Source organism: Thalassophryne amazonica, chromosome 9 (genome assembly GCF_902500255.1).
Source record: "Thalassophryne amazonica chromosome 9, fThaAma1.1, whole genome shotgun sequence".
NCBI classification, from domain to species: Eukaryota; Metazoa; Chordata; class Actinopteri; order Batrachoidiformes; family Batrachoididae; genus Thalassophryne; species Thalassophryne amazonica.
The window spans coordinates 116782492-116802613 of NC_047111.1; the positions used below are offsets into that span (position 1 = coordinate 116782492).

Sequence of the window (20122 nt, forward strand, 5' to 3'; positions counted from 1 at the left end):
GCTTCAGCATTCCTCTGTGGAGAGAGGAGAACCTTCCAGAAGGACAACCATCTCTGCAGCAATCCACCAATCAGACTTATATGGTAGAGTGGCCAGACAGAGGCCACTCCTCAGTAAAAGGCACATGGCAGCCCACCTGGAGTTTGACAAAAGACACCTGAAGGACTCTCAGACCAGGAGAAACAAAATTCTCTGCTCTGATGAGACAAAGATTGAACTCTTTGGTGTCATGTTTGGAGGAAACCAGGCACCATCTCTACAGTGAAGCATGGTGGTGGCAGCATCATGCTGTGGGGATGTTTTTCAGCGGCAGGAATTGGGAGACTAGTCAGGATTGAGGGAAAAATGAATGCAGCAAAATACAGAGACATCCTGGATGAAAACCTGCTCCACAGCGCTCTTGACTTCAGACTGGGGCAACAGTTCATCTTTCAGCAGGACAATGACCCTTAACACACAGCCAAGATATCAAAGGAGTGGCTTCAGGACAACTCTGTGAATGTCCTTGAGTGGCCCAGCCAGAGCCCAGACCTGATTGAACATCTCTGGAGAGATCTGAAAATGGCTGTGCACAAACGCTCCCCATCCAACCTGATGGAAAAGGATTGGGCAAAAACACCCAAAGATAGGTGCACCACGTTTGTGGCATCATATTCAAAAAGATTTGAGGCTGTAATTGCTGCCAAAGATCCATCAAGTATTGAAGAAATAGCGTGAATACATATGTACATGCAATTTCCTACTCTTTTATTTTTGATAAATATGCAAAGATTAAAAAAAAAAAAAAAAAACTTTTTCATGTTGTCATTATGGGGTGTTGTAAGCAGAATTTTGAGGGGGAAAATAAATTTACTCCATTTTGGAATAAAGCTGGAACATAAAATGTGGAAAAAGTGGTAAACAAGTAAATACTGAATACTTTCTGGATGCACTGTACTGACAGGAAGCACCAGAACCCAAAATGCTTGGACCTCAGTCTGTTCTCCCACAAAGTCAGCATGACCAAACACCTCTGTCCACTGACCTCATGACTTTGTTACCACATCCCAGGTGTCTCTTGATCTCAAAGGACATGAATGTCACTGCTAAGCTAGTTGAATGTATCTATACGTTCAAGACTTTCACCATATACAACCCCTGGCAAAAATGATGGAATCACCGGCCTCTGAGGATGTTCATTCAGTTGTTTAATTTTGTAGAAAAAAAGCAGCTCACAGACATGACACAAAACTTAAGTCATTTCAAATGGCAACTTTCTGGCTTTAAGAAACACTATAAGAAATCAGGAAAAAAATTGTGGCAGTCAGTAACGGTTACTTTTTTTAGACCAAGCAGAGGAAAAAAATATGGAATCACTCAATTCTGAGGAATAAATTATGGAATCACCCTGTAAATTTTCATCCCCAAAACTAACACCTGCATCAAATCAGATCTGCTTGTTAGTCTGCATCTAAAAAGGAGTGATCACACCTTGGAGAGCTGTTGCACCAAGTGGACTGACATGAATCATGGCTCTAACACGAGAGATGTCAACTGAAACAAAGGAGAGGATTATCAAACTCTTAAAAGAGGGTAAATCATCACGCAATGTTGCAAAAGATGTTGGTTGTTCACAGTCAGCTGTGTCTAAACTCTGGACCAAATACAAACAACATGGGAAGGTTGTTAAAGGCAAACATACTGGTAGACCAAGGAAGACATCAAAGCGTCAAGACAGAAAACTTAAAGCAATATGTCTCAAAAATCGAAAATGCACAACAAAACAAATGAGGAACGAATGGGAGGAAACTGGAGTCAACGTCTGTGACCGAACTGTAAGAAACTACCTAAAGGAAATGGGATTTACATACAGAAAAGCTAAATGAAAGCCATCATTAACACCTAAACAAAAAAAAAACAAGGTTACAATGGGCTAAGGAAAAGCAATCGTGGACTGTGGATGACTGGATGAAAGTTATATTCAGTGATGAATCTGCATTGGGCAAGGTGATGATACTGGAACTTTTGATTGGTGCCGTTCCAATGAGATTTATAAAGATGACTGCCTGAAGAGAACATGTAAATTTCCACAGTCATTGATGATATGGGGCTGCATGTCAGGTAAAGGCACTGGGGAGATGGCTGTCATTACATCATCAATAAATGCACAAGTTTATGTTGATATTTTGGACACTTTTCTTATCCCATCAATTGAAAGGATGTTTGGGGATGATAATGCATCTTGCCATAGAGCAAAAACTGTGAAAACATTCCTTGCAAAAAGACACATAGGGTCAATGCCATGGCCTGCAAATAGTCCGGATCTTAATCCAATTGAAAATCTTTGGTGGAAGTTGAAGAAAATGGTCCATGACAAGGCTCCAACCTGCAAAGCTGATCTGGCAACAGCAATCAGAGAAAGTTGGAGCCAGATTGATGAAGAGTACTGTTTGTCACTCATTAAGTCCATGCCTCAGAGACTGCAAGCTGTTATAAAAGCCAGAGGTGGTGCAACAAAATACTAGTGATGTGTTGGAGCGTTCTTTTGTTTTTCATGATTCCATCATTTTTTCCTCAGAATTGAGTGATTCCATATTTTTTTCCCTCTGCTTGGTCTAAAAAAGTAACCGTTACTGAATGCCACAATCTTTTTTTCTTGATTTCTTATAGTGTTTCTTAAAGCCAGAAAGTTGCCATTTGAAATGACTTTAGTTTTGTGTCATGTCTGTGATCTGCTTTTTTTCTACAAAATTAAATAACTGAATGAACATCCTCCGAGGCCGGTGATTCCATCATTTTTGCCAGGGGTTGTAGATATACTTCTAATAATGGAGTTCAGGAAATCATTGAAAGCCTGGAGCACTGATCTAGAACAACTGTAAACTAAGATGCTGCAACCAGGATATCCACTATTTCTGTAAATCAATCATAAAAGACAGCAACAAACAAATAAAAAAAACAATTAAATTTTAAAAATTTCTCAGGCAGAAATACTGTGTTGTGTTTTTCCTAATATTTTAACCTCTTCAAAGGAGTATCCATGAAAAACACTTACTTTGAATCTGCACCAGTAGCTGGGCGTTCAACTGATGGAGCTCATCTATACTCATTTTACTCACTAAGGAAGAGAAAAAAAATTGAAATTAATTAATATGAGATTCATTTTGGCATTAATTAAATACAGATAATAAAACAAGAGCAGCAATCAATTCTGTGAAGCCAGCTGGAGCTATATAAGCTATTTTGGTTAGCTAGTTTGTTTGTTTTTTTATCTTGAATTTACTTTGTTTTTTTTTTTTACTACAACCTTTTTCTAATAGGTTAATGTGTTTCCAGAAAGATCTAACCTGTTTTAAAAGCTCAAAACATGTAGCCACTGCAACCCATACTGCTGACAGACTTATAAAAAATGTCAATTAAAAAAAAAAAAAAATAGATGCATGCACATTTGAAGATTATTATTTTTTGAAGTATAAGCCACAGGTTTTTTAATAGTTTAGGTGGTTGTGCCACTTATACTCAAGTACAATTTCTATACAAAAAATATACTCAACAAACATATAAACCCAACACTTTTGGTTTTGCTCCCATTTTGTATGAGATGAACTCAAAGATCTAAAACTTTTTACACATACACAATATCACCATTTCCCTCAAATATTGTTCACAAACCACTCTAAATCTGTGATAGTGAGCACTTCTCCTTTGCTGAGATAATCCATCCCACCTCACAGGTGTGCCATATCAAGATGCTGATTAGACACCATGATTAGTGCACAGGTGTGCCTTAGACTGCCCACAATAAAAGGCCACTCTGAAAGGTGCAGTTTTATCACACAGCACAATGCCACGGATGTTGCAAGATTTGAGGGAGCGTGCAATTGGCATGCTGACAGCAGGAATGTCAACCAGAGCTGTTGCTTGTGTATCGAATGTTCATTTCTCTACCATAAGCCGTCTCCAAAGGCCTTGCAGAGAATTTGGCAGTACATCCAACCAGCCTCACAACCGCAGACCACATGTAACCACACCAGCCCAGGACCTCCACATCCAGCATGTTCACCTCCAAGATCGTCTGAGACCAGCCACTCGGACAGCTGCTGAAACAATCGGTTTGCGTAACCAAAGAATTTCTGCACAAACTGTCAGAAACCGTCTCAGGGAAGCTCATCTGCATGCTCGTCGTCCTCATTGGGGTCTCGACCTGACTCCAGTTCGTCGTCGTAACCGACTTGAGTGGGCAAATGCTCACATTTGCTGGCGTTTGGCACGTTGGAGAGGTGTTCTCTTCAACTCTATGCAAAGGAGATGTGTCGCAGTGCATGAGGCAGATGGTGGTCACACCAGATACTGACTGGTATCCCCCCCCCAAATAAAACAAAACTGCACCTTTCAGAGTGGCCTTTTATTGTGGGCAGTCTAAGGCACACCTGTGCACTAATCATGGTGTCTAATCAGCATCTTGATATGGCACACCTGTGAGGTGGGATGGATTATCTCAGCAAAGGAGAAGTGCTCACTATCACAGATTTAGACTGGTTTGTGAACAATATTTGAGGGAAATGGTGATATTGTGTATGTGGAAAAAGTTTTAGATCTTTGAGTTCATCTCATACAAAATGGGAGCAAAACCAAAAGTGTTGCATTTATATTTTTGTTGAGTGTAGTTTTGAATTATATTAATAACATACATACGTAGGGCTTTCCCAGTAACTGCAATAATAAAAGAATAAATGCCAATAATAAGTATATTACAGAAATGCACAAAAATCCCAAATTAAAGCGCTCGTAATACAGAAAAAAGGTGTGAATTACACTGCAGTGTATATATGTTTTGCTCTTCAAGTGAAATTTTTTGACAGGGACATCTTATACTCTGGAAAGCACAGTAAATCAAGTGCTGGGGAGATAAAGATGAACCGTGCAGAGAAATCCTGTATTTATGGAATGTCTTGTCATTTATAAAACCTAAGATAAAGTCCTTTAACTTCTTCAGCATTAATGCAGGATCCACATATGCCATAAGTATCTTAAGTAGTGATAAAACATTTAAAAAACCCTGAAACTTTCTCTGGCAAGACCATAGCAAATCAAAGGATGAGGAAGAGACAGAGTACATGTCATCTTGCCTCATGTCATGTCAAGTTACCTGCTGCATTTTAAGAAGTTAGTGTGTGGGGAATATTGAAATGTCACTCACTGGAAGCACAGAAGAACCTTTCACATCCCCTTTAATAAAAACACACACACACCCACACAGATATGCGAAAAAATTGCTTAAATATGCTTACATTCTTCTCTACTGGGGCCTTGGTGTCTGTATGGTATCTGCTCTCCACTAGACGATTGAGTCCGGTTGTGCCGACCTTTCCTGCCATTACAGGTCCAAACGTCACCCTGGGACTCCTGCATCAGCTGCAGCTCCTCCTCCGTGTGGCACTCCAGCATTCCCATGGCGTAATCAGGCTGCTCCATAGCTCTGCCCTTGTCCCAGCAGGGCGTGTATCGGGGCACCTGGGGGTCTGACTGGGGCAGCAGCTTGCAATCACTCTGCTGGCTGTAACAGAGAAGTTTGCCCCCCCGTCTGGAGGAGATGGAGTCTTTGTTCTGCGCATACTGGATGATTCGGTTCAGTTTCTGACTGAGGGCCAGCTTCATGCCCTCGTAGGCACTTCGTGAGACCTTGGAACGTGATAACTTCTGGTTGGCAATGAGGTGGCATTTCTCAAAGCAGTCTCTGTGGCCGCGCAGCGACTTTGAGTGCAGCAAGGTGGTGGGTGAGACACCTGCATCCACACAAACAAAATGCAGTGCGTCAGTAACTCAATTACAACCACTGAGTCCAGCCACACAAACAACATTCTCAGATATGAGCCATGAACTCAAAGAACCTGTGTCTCCGACGAGAGAAAATCATCAGCAGGAAGTATAGCAGTGATGCTAACACTTGTGGAGAAACGCAGCACTGACCCACTGAACTAGTCACAGCAGTAAACCAGTATGAAAGAAAGCTAAAACTGGTGAAGTGACCTACGACAACCTAAGTGAAAGCAGTTTAGTGTGCTGTGGATTACTCAGACAGGCACTCAAATAGCAGAAAGAGATTAACTCAATCTCACTGCAAAAACACTAGAGATGCTTTGAACATTTTGCAAAAAGATACACAAATGGGTCTCTGCGCACGGGAAGCATTTCATGAAAATGAATGTTTTCAGATCAGTCCAAAGTTCGAAAAATGCAACTGAACATTTTCATTGTGGATTAAACTGGCAATTATTTTTGACCATTAACTGATTATTTCATATGCAAAAACATCTGAAAAATCATTAAAAAAGGAGGTCCATCAAATAACACAGATCCAACAGTGACCTCTTTACTCACTATGTAATCAGGGGGGATATGAAGACACAGAGGACAGAACAAAAACCTGTCACTTACGCAGTGCCAGATCTGTTCCGGAATGTTTGAGGGATAACAGTCACCTCCAGTGTATGAGACCTCCACAAAAGAAGTTGGACAATACACGAGGGACAAGTGTGCCTTTTGATTAGGGCTGCAACTATTATTTTCATATAAAAATTTCTCTTTTTTTCCTCAATTTACCAGTTAGTTGTTAGATCCCTAAATTGTCAGAAAGTGATGAAAACATCAATAAGTGTTTTCCAGAGCCAAAGGCGATGCCTTTAAATGTCTTGTTTTGTCTGGAGATATTCAGTTTACTGTCAGATAGGAGTAAAGAAACTCGTAAAATCAGTTAACCAGAAAGTATTCACAATTAAGAAGTTGAAATCTGAGAATTTTGATACTTTAAAAAAAATTACTCAAAACAATTAAGCAATTTATCAAAATAGTTGTCAAACTAGAAGCACTCAAAGAGTGCAAACCTCCGCCAAGGTCATGGGGTCACTGACGCCATAACATCTACACGCCGTGGAATCACTGAACCTAAAAAAGTCTAACAATGATGTTTGCTCAGTAGTAAAAAAAAGTTTCATCTGCTGTGACTGGATAGCATGTATCCTTAGCGCTTGGCATCACAGTTTATTGTAACTTGCACCTTTCCCAGAAGCTACTGTCATCTGAGCACTGATATTGATATTGCATGTTCTTATAGACAAAAACAAATAAGAGACAAAATTCAATTTATTATTCAACTAAACTGCAAATATATGAATGTTTTAACATTTATGAAACACTTCTCTAAACAAGGTCATAGGGTCACTGACCCTAAAGAGATTCCCTCCTTGGCACAGTGATCTATTTCTTTTGTCTCTTTCTCTAAAATTGTATATAATAATCAATAGATTATTAATATATAAACAAAAATAAATTTGATTTGAAAACAAATGCACCCGAATGTGATGACAGCTGCAACTGCTTAATGCTAACTTTTAACATTGAAAATGCCATAGACATGCTAATGCGTTAGCATCGGGATCCGGATCATGATCCGGATCATCACTAAAATGTAATCACTTGTTCCTCTTGTCATTTCCAACCACTCCACAAAATTTCATCAAAATCCGTTCAAAACGTTTTGAGTTATTCTGCTGACAAACAGACAAACAAACAAACAAACGCGACCGAAAACATAACCTCCTTGGCGGAGGTAATAATCAGTCTACGAGTCATTGCAGCTCTACTCTTGTATGTGACCACCAGAGCAAAAAGTGCAGTTGTATGACTGGTTATCTCCTTCAACAATTAACAGCAAGAATGAGTTGTTTTGTTCTGAATTTATATTGTACGTTGTGAGATTTTTTTCCTCCTCTTGGCAATATTATGTCATACTCACTAAGTCAATGGCAATGTAGGAACTCTCAGCCCATCAGCACCAGTCAAATCAGTAGATTTAGAAATCTATGGCCTGCTCATAGTTGATACAAATTACAGTTAAGAGACACAAAACAAAATATGATTTCATGTAATAGATATAGTTATGAATCAGTTAAATTTAATTTTTCACTGCTCCTTCAGTGACTTCAAATTCATAAAGTTCAAAGGTCAGTGGGACACTCTTGCAAGACCATTCACAGGAACGTTTAGTTACAGTGGTAGTAACATGCCCAATAATGATAGGTGGTATTACAGATAAATGCACCAGTTTGAACTTTATATCAGGTTCCCAATTTGTTAATGCTGTCATACCAGTTAGGAAAGGAAAGTTACGGGATGGCATTTCCACCATCCAAACAACAGGTAGATTATTCTTCTGGGCTCCTTCTATGCTGTGCTGCCTGCTACTGTATGCAGCACTGCCACCAGTGGTGAACAAAAGGTGAGCACAGGCAATGGCAATGGTTTTTGCACAGAAACAATTACTTGAATGTCCCAGCTTTTTTTTTCCCCCCATAAAACATTTATTTGAAGGTTAAGCAATGTGACCTCTGGTTTATTCCAACTTATCATGAAAGTGAATGTCTATATATTCTTCAGTATAGGAGGGACTTGGCCTCCTTGCCATCCTTAAACCAGAGGCTGAAAGTCCTGGAAAAGAGAAATATAGAGGCTCTGGTCGAACAAAAGGTAAAACAGTATTTTGACAAGAGAGATGAAACATAAAAGAGGAAGAGCAACGTCATAGTTTGTGGTATACCTAAACCACCTCAGGAGGTAGAAGGGCTGACGGTGAGACGCGTGCGACACCAGAACAGAGGAAGCAAAGTGATCTCAGCATGATTTTCTCCCTTGGAGAGGCGGATACCAAACTGAGAGTGCAACCTGATGATGTCACAAGTGTGTTCTGCATTGGTGCCAATGGTGTGCATCAAATTGGGACAATTGGAGGTGAAGTAAAGGCTTTTGATAAATGCTAAAAGCCTTCACAATGCTGCCATCGAATGGCAGAATGCATGGCTGCAAGCAACTGAAAATGTTTTGACTGAACATTTTCCGTGAGTGGACAGACTGTGCGGCGAAGCAATTTGGTGCATTCTGAGTGCAATTTGGACAGTTTTCCTTTGCCTAAAACAGTGCTTTTTGACTCTTATCATACTGCAAAAAATGACTAAAGTGTATTAATTTCATCACAATTTATTTACTATTTTGTATGCCAGTATGTGTCCGTAATAAGTTACCATCCACAAATGGAATGACTGTCTGCAATAATTTAACTGACTAATTTCTGCTTTCATTCTACACAATTAATCAAATCCTAAGTGTGTCTTACAAAATAAATAAATTATTAGAACATTTATGCTATTACCTGGTAAAATAAATAATACACTTAAAGACACTAAGACATGATAAGTATTGCCAATGAAAAGTATTTTGCCACTTGTAAGTCACTGATGCATGAATCTGATGTAACTCGCAAAAAAATCAATTACGTAACTTCTTATTAGAAATTATCAAGTCCATCATTTTTCACCAAGTCAATTTTTATTCAGAACTGAACATGTAACAGGTAGATTGAGTCTCTATGGTGTGCTGTGTATTACTTTTTGAAATATTTGAAAAGAACTGAACATGTAACATGTAGATTGAGTCTCTATGGTGTGCTGTGTATTACTTTTTGAAATATTTGAAAATGGTGCCTGTTTCACTTAATCTTTTCTTATTTGGTTGTTTAGCTGATGTAGCAGAGCCAGTGGAATGTCTTGATAAACCAGATGGCCTGTTTGCTGCAGAAGAAGGCTCTTGGGCAGGCCTGTTTGCTGACTGTTGGGATGGCCTGTTTGCTGACTGTTGGGATGGCCTGTTTGAAGAAGGCTGCTGGGAAAGCCTGATGATTCTGACCTTCTCTCTGCCACATCAGTATTGTGCCACACCTCAAATCTGGCTCTCTTTCTTAGATTTGTTTGTTTCGTGGCCTTATCCTCCAACCAGATCAATGCATTTTCTGCTTTTTCCTTCAGTTCATTTTGTCTCTTTTCTGCATTTTTCTGAAGGAATGCCTCATTTGTTTTGTAGGCTGTCATGCAGTTTCGCCTCATCTCGGTTGTGACTGGCAGGTCAGTACTTGTGGTTCCTTTCGACCTCAGATAGTACTTCACCCTGGAAACAGCTTTGTAGTTTTCCACTACCATTGAGGTCCTGTCATTTTCGATGATGTTGTCCATCAAGCTGAAGGAACCTTCAACAACAGGACCTGCAAATATGCTGAGAACTGCTTTTACCAGTTTCGTAAGTATGGGGTACCTTCTCTCCTCATCAGTTTTCAGGGCAAATACTTTGGCCCACCAGTCTTTGTCGAATCGTGGGTTTACCTCTGCACTGTACTTTTGTAACATGTCTTTGACATCACTGTCCACCATGTACCCACGCACCTCCACTGACAGGTGTCCCACCTGATTTTCACCAATGACATTGGGAAGTGCTTCCCCAAGTTCTTGAAAAGCTACCAACGTGGCTGGAAATGTGGAGAGATCAGGGCTGAGAGGTTGATCAGGTTGCTATTCTGTAGTGGCAACTTCTGCAGGAGGTATCTGGCAGCAAGCTGATATCCTGTCCTTAGATTGGAATAAAACTGTTTGTGCTCTGCTTGGTCCATCAGCTTCCTCATAACTGGGTAGCAGTCTGGCCCAACAGCTAAGTTTCTGTTGCTCACCTGCAGCTGATGGTTTGCAACGTCCAACCTCACAAGATGTGACACCCTCTCCTTGGGGATCTCATCCGCCCTGATGAAGAAAGTGAGGAATTTTCGTGTCAGTTCGAACATCTCCTTGTGGAGAGTGTGCACTGTTGGTGAGTCCCGTTGGTACAGCTTGACATATTTCTGGAATTCTGTGAGGATGCCTTTATACAGAGTGAGATGTGCCATGAGCTTGTCATGGTTGTTGAATAGGGCAACGAGAAGGCGATTTTTTTCTGTCAGTGTTGCAGTCAGACTTGGCTGCTCTGCCTAGATTTTCCTGGATCTGAATGATCCGTGCTTGGGAGCTCTCCTCTACTGCTCGGCTCTGCATGACAGACTTCAGTTTGGGCTTGTATCTTTCTTGCTCATGTTCTGTCAAGAAGCTGTAGTAATAGGCCAGCAGAGGGTCTATCAGGTCAATGACTCTTGAAGTGACATCTATCATCTGTAGAAACCTGCTGGATATTGGTCTGATGAGGATAAGTGGTCCATCAAGATTTAGTAAAGATGAGATTTCCTGGAAGAGATCCTTTGACTTGGGCTGATTCTGCAAATCATAGTACAGATCTTCACAGATGTTTTCCACATAATGTTCAAAGGGCTTAACTAGTTCTTTTGCTGAATAATTTACAATGTGGACCGTATCTCCATGGATGTCCATCAGGTTGGGATTCGCTTTTTTAAGATGTGCTATGACCCCAGACTTCTGGCCACGCATGACGTTGCAATTGTCCATCATGCAACTCACCACTTTTGTCCATGCAAGGCCACCTTCCTCCAGTACTGACTCCATTCCAGCAAACAGGTTTTCTGCCATGGCCTGATTTTCTACATACGACCCAAGGTGCTCTGTCAGTACCATTCCACTTTCATCATCAAAGTACTTTACAAGCATGTTCACCACTTTGTTTGCATTGTTCGTGGCTTCATCCATATTCATAGAAAAGAAACTATCAGTTTCCTCACCAATTCCTCTTTCATCATCTTCGTAACCCCATGGGTCAGATAGTACGTGCATGCTGTCCGTGACAGGGTCAGGTTGCCAAGTGTTTTTTTGTTTTCTGCCATTCTCTGGGCATATTTTACCAGGGCTGGTGCCAATGAGAATGGCAGGCAATGTTCTGCGACAAAAGCAGCTGTCACGGCCCTGAGGTCTTCTTGTCGCAATATAGCTAGATAGAATTTAAAATTCTTCTTCTTACTTATAAGGTTTTGAATAATCAGGTCCCATCTTATCTTAGGGACCTCGTAGTACCATATCACCCCAATAGAGCGCTTCGCTCTCAGACTGCAGGCTTACTTGTAGTTCCTAGGGTTTGTAAGAGTAGAATGGGAGGCAGAGCCTTCAGCTTTCAGGCTCCTCTCCTGTGGAACCAGCTCCCAATTCAGATCAGGGAGACAGACACCCTCTCTACTTTTAAGATTAGGCTTAAAACTTTCCTTTTTGCTAAAGCTTATAGTTAGGGCTGGATCAGGTGACCCTGAACCATCCCTTAGTTATGCTGCTATAGACTTGCTGGGAGGTTCCCATGATGCACTGAGTGTTTCTTTCTCTTTTTGCTCTGTATGCACCACTCTGCATTTAATCATTAGTGATTGATCTCTGCTCCCCTCCACAGCATGTCTTTTTCCTGGTTCTCTCCCTCAGCCCCAACCAGTCCCAGCAGAGGACTGCCCCTCCCTGAGCCTGGTTCTGCTGGAGGTTTCTTCCTATTAAAAGGGAGTTTTTCCTTCCCACTGTCGCCAAGTGCTTGCTCACAGGGGGTCGTTTTGACCTTTGGGGTTTTTACGTAATTATTGTATGGCTTTTGCCTTACAATATAAAGCGCCTTGGGGCAACTGTTTGTTGTGATTTGGCGCTATATAAATAAAATTGAATTGAATTGAATAGCTGAGTCCGGTGCAGCTACTGGCTCCACCCCTGGCAACGTTTGGGTGTTCCTCTGCTGTGCCACCATCTTCTTGTGGGTGTGGTCTGTTAGGTGTTTAGCAAAGACCTTCTTTCCATTACTTCCATACACAATGGCTTTGTTGCAGAGCAGACACCAGGCAGTGCCAGGTTTGTCCACCTTCCTCAGCCATACTCCATACCGAGTCCCCTGGCTGTCCTTCTCCTCTGTCCACTCCCACCGCCATTTGTTCTTGAGACCCTTCTCTAGCTCATCGGTGCGATCACCTGGCTCTAGGTACTGCATAGCTGAAAGCAAATGTGAGAAGCATGAGCTACATCTTACTAAATAGTGGCATTCTGCATTCATGTTATCTGTGTGGCACTGCTGAGTTTTATTTTTTAATGTTTTATTTAATTTGGAGATCACTTTTTGGGGGAAACTGTAAATATATTTAGGTATTGTAAATTTGTTGTATTTAGTTGTATTTACTGTCAATTAAGCAACCACTGAAGATATGTGCACTGGGGTGGGATTTTTACTTCTTCCCACTCCCTTTCAAACTTTCTTGTTGTCATTTTTTGATTTGCTTCTTTTTTGATCTTGTTTATTTTTTCATATGAGTGTAGAGGTACAGAGAGTACAAAGAAGCTTTGTTCATTTGATTTGCTTATATTGTGAACTGCCATGATACTGGAATTGACAACTAAGTTCGAAAAAAAAAAAAAATTGATTGATTGAACCACCAGACCAAATGAATTTTAAATAAAGTCTTGTGAAATACTGTCACCACAATCCAGCACTTTCAAATGCCACAAGTTTTAATATAAATGATAAAAATCATAACCAATGAACACCTTTACATTAGCATTTTATTTTACTTCAAAATATTTTATTTTACAAAATATATCTTGTCATTTTTTAATCGATTAAAGAGTAAAAACTTAATAAATCAATTGTAAGTACTAAAAGTGTTCTGTGGGCCGCTGAAGAGGAGGTACTGCTGGCCCACCACCACCAGAGGGCGTCCTGCTTGGAGTGCGGGCTCCAAGCACGAGAGGGCGCCAGACCCAGAGGAAGTGACAGCTGTCACTCATCGCACCAGCTGTCACTCATCTACACCAGTACATAAGCCGGACTGCAACTCCACCTCCCCGCCGAGAAATCGACTACCATTGGAAAGGTCATTTCTCTGCTGACAGACACTTTGTGTGTATAACCTGAACTTCTGTTGCAGCCGTTTTCCTGGAGTGTTCGTCCTTATCTGGAGGACTGGCGTTTGGTGTGACAGCGACGGCTTTGCCTCACACCCCAACCCAGATAAGTGGTTGACCAGGAGCTGCACGAGTGTGTGTGATTGGAGGTGGAGGTGCTCCCTCCTAACTGTGTTTGGACTGTGGATTACTGAGTGTGCGGACTCACACTCATACATCTTATCTCTGCTTTCTGCCAGCAGTACCAGGGTTGACAGCCGAAGACAGAGGCCACCTGGGGATTCGGGACTTGGCGGCTCCGGTGTTCTTCAGACCGTTGGTGGTGGAAGCCGTGTGGGACGCGGCTTCTCTCTCGTCGGGGGTCTTCTATCTTCGAGCCTGCCCACACGTCACCTGGTGTTAATTGACTGTGCAAATTCTGTGAATTTAGTTGTGTGTTATCACAACATTAAATTGTTACTTTTTGGCTTACTCATTGTCCGTTCATTTGCGCCCCCTGTTGTGGGTCCGTGCTACGACACCTTCACAACAAAAAGAAGTTTATGTAGAAAGCAATTTAGCCAGAAGGTCTAGAGGGGGAAGTGTTGACTTTTTAAGTACTTGAAAGACACTGGACTCGAGAGGATTTAGTACTGCTATAATGGACTGATGCAGCAGGTGGCAGCAGTGCGATGCCATTAAGCGCCGTAGAAGAAGAGAGGGGTAAGTTAGATTTCATCACCGGGACACACCTTTGGAGAGGAGTGCATTTCATGTCAAAATAAAGCTATAAAGTGTAAAAACGGAAGGAAATCAATTGTAAGGCCTGAAAGGAGTTTCTGTAGGAAGTATTTTAGCAGTCCAGCAAGTCCAGTGAGAGGGGGAAGTGTTGCCTTTTTAAATACTTGAAAGACATGGGACTCAATGAGAGGATTTAGGGTTGCTTTAACGGCCTGATACAGTAGGTGGCAGCACTCCAATAATAAGGATGCCGGCTGCCATTAAACGCCTAGAAGAGAGGGGTGAGTTTGATTTTCTCATAGGGACACCCGGTTTTATAGGAGCGCGTTTCGTGTCGAAATAAAGCCATAAAATATATATTTTTTAAGTTAGCGGTTTTATATGACGATATAAACGGAACATGGAAAAAAAATTGGACGGAAATCCATAAACGGACGTTTTGCTCACATTTACCTTCAGAAAGCAATGAGCGCGGTGACAGAGTCGCTGCCCAGAACATCACTGCGCACACACGACCACTTCCTGTAATGGCGGCCTCCGTATGGAATACATTTTAAAGCAAATTCCGTCCTTCTCTCCCGTTTTGTGTCGAAATGAAGCAATAAAATATTTTTTTCAGTTAGCGATTATACATGACGGAATAAATGGAACCAGAAAATAAAAATTGACGGACATCCGTATACAGACAGAGATTTTGCAGCCATGAGAATGTGTTCATAAACTTCTAACTACTAACTAACTAGGAAGTTAAAATATTAGACAGAGAGAAGAAATGGTTTGAGAGAGGGGTCAAGGAGGCATTCTCTGTGAAATGTTTGAAACCCAGCCTTAACCGGGGAGGGGGTCTGAGACACGCTTTATCCCCCGTTTACAATGGGGTACTCAGGTCAAAGGAGTTTCAGTCTTTTGTTCATGGTAATGAGTCATTCACATCATCAGGAGAGTCATCAAGGGAGCAATCAGGAAAGGCATCCATCCCATCATTAGGAGGGACAGCTGCCCTGTCATTAGGAGGGTGCTAACTAGAGCACAATAGTTGCTAATTAGAGCTATTGTTTAGTCACTAGCCTATAGCAGTCTGCCTCTCAGTAGGAGGGGTCTGGTTAGGTTTAAAACTCCAGCTTTTGTTGGCTTCTGTTTATTCGTCTCTACAAGAGTCAGACAGAAGTCAGACTTCCAGAGCAAGAATTTTAGCTGAGGAAGCTTCTGCGATTTGAAGTGAAACATCCTCACATCAAGCAACCAGTCCAGTCGAAGATTCAAGCTTCTCTACTATGGAAACCACCTGGACAACTGAGAGCCTACACAGAAACATAGAAAGCAAATCTGTGAAACTGACTTGATACGCAATTTACAAGTCATCAAACATACTCAACGTCGCATTGAGGATCACCACCCTCAGGGTAAAGCCCAACTGACACAAGCATGTCTTTGATTCACGCAACAGCACACGTCGTCGTGATGATCCCACCCGCTGTGATCCAAGCTGGACACCGTTCTTTGCTCTCCTGGCTGCCACGCGCTCTGCGCTGGACGCTGTGTATATAAAATAATTATTTTGTGTCAGACTAATCATTTTCTCTGCAAATTGGCCACTGAAAATGGCTGTAATCACTTCCTGAATCACAGAAGACCGCTCCAACTTCAGCCGTTCACGTGCGCACCCAACAAGCTGCAGAAAGCATTTTGAACTGTCTAAAAAGGTAATTATTTGTCATGTTTATATTGTCATGACTTGGTAAAACAGTTGTGTGTTCTTTCCTTCTTGTGTGCAGCTGTTAAAGTATGTTGAGAGATTTAAGTTCTTGTTATAATCGTTCACACGAGCTGCGCTCTGATGCGTCCGCTGACGTCACCACTCGCTCTGTTTACTTCTTTACTCCACTTGATGAGCTGTACATCATGCTGGCAATTAGATTGTGCCATATACCACAACATTTTTGCATGAAAGACTGTTTGAACATTTCAAAATTCTCTGTGCGCAACAGCACACACCGGGCGCTCCTCTGGCGTCCTGTCTGCACCAGTTAAAGATGAGTTTACGCTCCAGCATGACACAGGTCGTGCTAGTGCACGAGTCAAAGGCATGCTCGTGTCAGGGGGCCTTAATTTTTCAATTCAATTTAATTAGCTTATAATGTGCCAAATCACAGCAAAAGCTTTTGCGAAATGATTTTATTTACATTAATTTTATTAAATGTATGTTGACAAATTTTAAAAGCATATCAAACAAACTGGATAAATTCAGGATCAGAGTGAATGAATTAAATCCTGATGTGATATTTGATACTGAAACTTGGTTACAAGAGGAAGTTACAGATGATATATACATATTAGTGGTATTAAAGTTTTTAGGAGTGATACCACAGAGGTTAGAGATGGTGTTATAATATACTTTGTAAAGATAGTTTTTGGATAAAACATACGTAGGGAGGTGCATCTGACAACATTTTAGGTCTTGTTTACAGGAAGGGTGATGCCTCTCATGAGTAAAATAGCAAATTGTTGCAACAAATAGATGCAGCAATGTCACTTTGTAATGGAAAATTGTTATATGTGATTTTAATTTATCTAATGGGTACATAGCTTTGTTAATGATACCGACAACTTAGTGTCACAACTGTTTTTTGATGGATTTAATGACCTAATTGACATGACATAATTTGTAAGTGACAACATTTGTTAAAGGGCAAGATTTACCTCACATGTGAATATTTTGTAATAAGTTGATGTACAATTCAAAAGACGTAATTAAGAATTTTTTAGGGAAAAATTCAAAAGCCTGGAATGGGCTTAATTGGTACCATTTAAGCCTATGTGTGTTCCAAATAAGCCCATAACATCATTTACTGATAAATTAAACTTGTTTAATGCAATAATTAATGCATGAAAATATAATTTATGCAATAGATTTTATAAATGACAGTAAAAATGTTTTTTTTTTAAATCTCTTTTGAACAAGATCATCTGAACAAATGACATACATGATAAACAGTGCAGTACACAACACAGAACAATGAAAAAATGTACATTTATATTTACATATTAAAATTTACATTTTATCCATCTATATATCGCTCTGTCTACCCATCTATCTAGCTATCAAGTAAAGTAGATCAGTAATTTAAAGTCACACAGTGAACTGTTACTTTTAAACACTTTCGAACAGAAAAATGTATTTAACTTGTAGTAGAGGAAATTTTCAATTGAAATACACAGGGCTGTGAAATGAAAATTGTGAAATCTGAGGAAAATTTGCAGGGAGTCTGGGGGGTGCAGCGTCCAGGAGCTGAGGTCTAGGGCCCTGTGGGGCCACAGAATTAAATTTTTATCTAATGATACATTTTCAGAATCTCCTGGAAGAAAAATCTCAAAATTAGTGAATATTTAAATGATCCTACATTCAACCTTTTATTTGACCTGTCAATGATGATGTTGAAATATGTAGAATATCTGGAAAATCAGGGTAAAATATCAATAACATACCTTATAGTAAAAAGTCACTTATATTCTTGTGTAAATTCATGCAGCCTAAATCCATTCAAAGCCACAATGTCTTTTTTACGATGAAAGAAAGTCTAGATTAGTGAAAAAAGTCACACAATCTTGTCTAAAATACTGTTTGAACAGCAGAATGTTTATTTTCCAGGGAGATAAAAATTCTTACCGTGTTTCCTGAGTATGGAGTTAAAATTGTCTCATTAATATTTGTAAATGCACGCAGGGTGATCTACAAATAACCACTGATTTGCAAATGTGTTCAGATATCCACAAATGCAAATTTCATATTTGTATTTGCAAATATAAAAATTAATTTGTTAAAAAAAAAAATTACATTTGTAAAACTGGAAATTGTATTTGTGAATTGAGTTTCAGCATTTGTGGATCACCAATTACACGCATTCATCGCTTTCCTCTGCGACGTCATTTTGAGACATTCTTTTCGCGAACACAGATCCACAAACAAATGCCGACTGATTCACAAATACACACGCACACTGGATATCCACTAGATGGCAGTGTGGTTCCATTCATTGATGTGGCAAGCTGAAACTATATGCTCCCGGATGACTCTTTAATCGTGATCGTTACTGAGTATTTAAAATGCTTATCACAAAGCGTTCTTTTTTTATGACATATTTCCAGTGTGTTGTCTTCGTCTTCCCTGCATTTTATGACTCTCGCACACAGAGCGAGTTGCTGTGATGATTCATTCGCGCGCACGTGAAAAAAAAAAACTGTCTGGCGCTGCTACTGCTCTTCCCTCAAACTCTGTCATACCCACATCGGATCTGCTTCGAGTTGCTTCAGCCCCTTTCACACCGGGGCTGCTCCCAGTTGTGTTGTGTGACGTTATGACGCCACGTGGAAGCAACTCAGTGCCGAGACGATGCAGCTCGGTGCCACAACAGCACGAGGGGTGCAAAGGGCGAAGCAAATCGGACGCCAAAAATTAAACATGTTTAATTTTTGTTTGCGTCCTGTGCTCGACGCAGAATTAAGTGGTTCAGAGCAACAGGACGGTACTCAACGTGACTGGAAGCCACACACTCACAAGACAACGTTACCCGACGCCAATTTATGATTCCTGCTGTGTTCCATTGTTCTTGCAGTATAAATCACGCAGGATTGTTTTTATACCATGTACACAAGGCAGTGAAACAACACGCTCACGCTTTGTGAGAAGACTCTCACAAAAGTGTTTAAATAAAATCCATAAGTCCTGCTCACAGACTGATTGCCAGAGACAGGACATGTCCACATGAAGTATAACTCCAGACATCTCCACATTTATTCACGGACGGTTCGTTCGCGTGCACGCGTGCATCTTGCGGTCACAGGAGGAAAGATAAACTATAACAGAACTCAGAGCGCAGACCTGCAGCTCAGCACAAGCACAAATATAAACGAAGAGAAATCAGAGTGCACAGTCTGGCCGCAGACAAACTGTGCACTCTGATTTCTCTGTGCAGAGAACCTGCAGGCTGCGTTCTCACCTCCTCTCTGCCCCCTGCTGTGTGCACCTGACGCAGAAATCCTGCGTCGTCATGACGCAACAGGAAGCAACTCGAAGTGTTACTAGCACCAGTGCAAGTAGGTTAAAAAATGTATTTCGACCCCTGTATATATAAGCTTAGTCACGTAATACAGTGATACAGCAGTGACCACAGCACATCAGAGGTTTTTTTTTTTTTTTTTTTTTTTTTTTTATAAATTGGAGCAAGATGGAGCGCACAGCGTGTAGACAGACAGTGAGTATTCTGATGATGAAAGAGATGATCCCTCTTTTGTTCTGGACAAGGAACCAAAGCAGTTGGGTCCACCGACATGCACACAGATCTCCACAGCTTCTGTTTGCAGTTTGAAAGGTGACAATGGTACCTTAACATACAACAACCATGAAACTGCAGAGGAGCTAAATAGATTCTTCCAAACAGTTTATGTTTGTGAAGATGACAAGGAGTTGGTATATTTCAATGATTTTGTACATTATATATTTGATAATGGTGCTCCAGGACCTTTCAACTATGTTGGTGTTCCTCGTAATATTTCTGTTGAAGATGTATTTTTCCACACCACTTGATGGTAAGAATTTAATTGGTGCTATCAATGTTAACAAAGCCATGCACCCTGATGATGTATACTCTAGAGCTTTAAAAGAGGTAGTAGATTTTGTTTAGTTTCCTCTGTACTGTATAATGAGGCAGTTTATAGACCAAGGTGTGTTGCTGGACATTTGGAAA

At 40.7% G+C, this 20122-nt stretch overlaps 1 protein-coding gene across 2 annotated transcripts in view; it reads right to left on the bottom strand.

The window, feature by feature from the left end:
- c9h21orf91 (chromosome 9 C21orf91 homolog) overlaps positions 1–20122 on the bottom strand; it is a 70553-nt gene that overhangs the window by 11795 nt on the left and 38636 nt on the right. For both annotated transcript variants that reach the window (XM_034179016.1, XM_034179015.1), the window contains 2 exons: positions 5271–5765; positions 3035–3097 (listed from right to left, as the gene is read on the bottom strand). In XM_034179016.1, coding sequence (XP_034034907.1) covers positions 3035–3097; positions 5271–5765 — 558 coding nt within the window. The remainder of the gene's footprint in view (positions 1–3034; positions 3098–5270; positions 5766–20122) is intronic.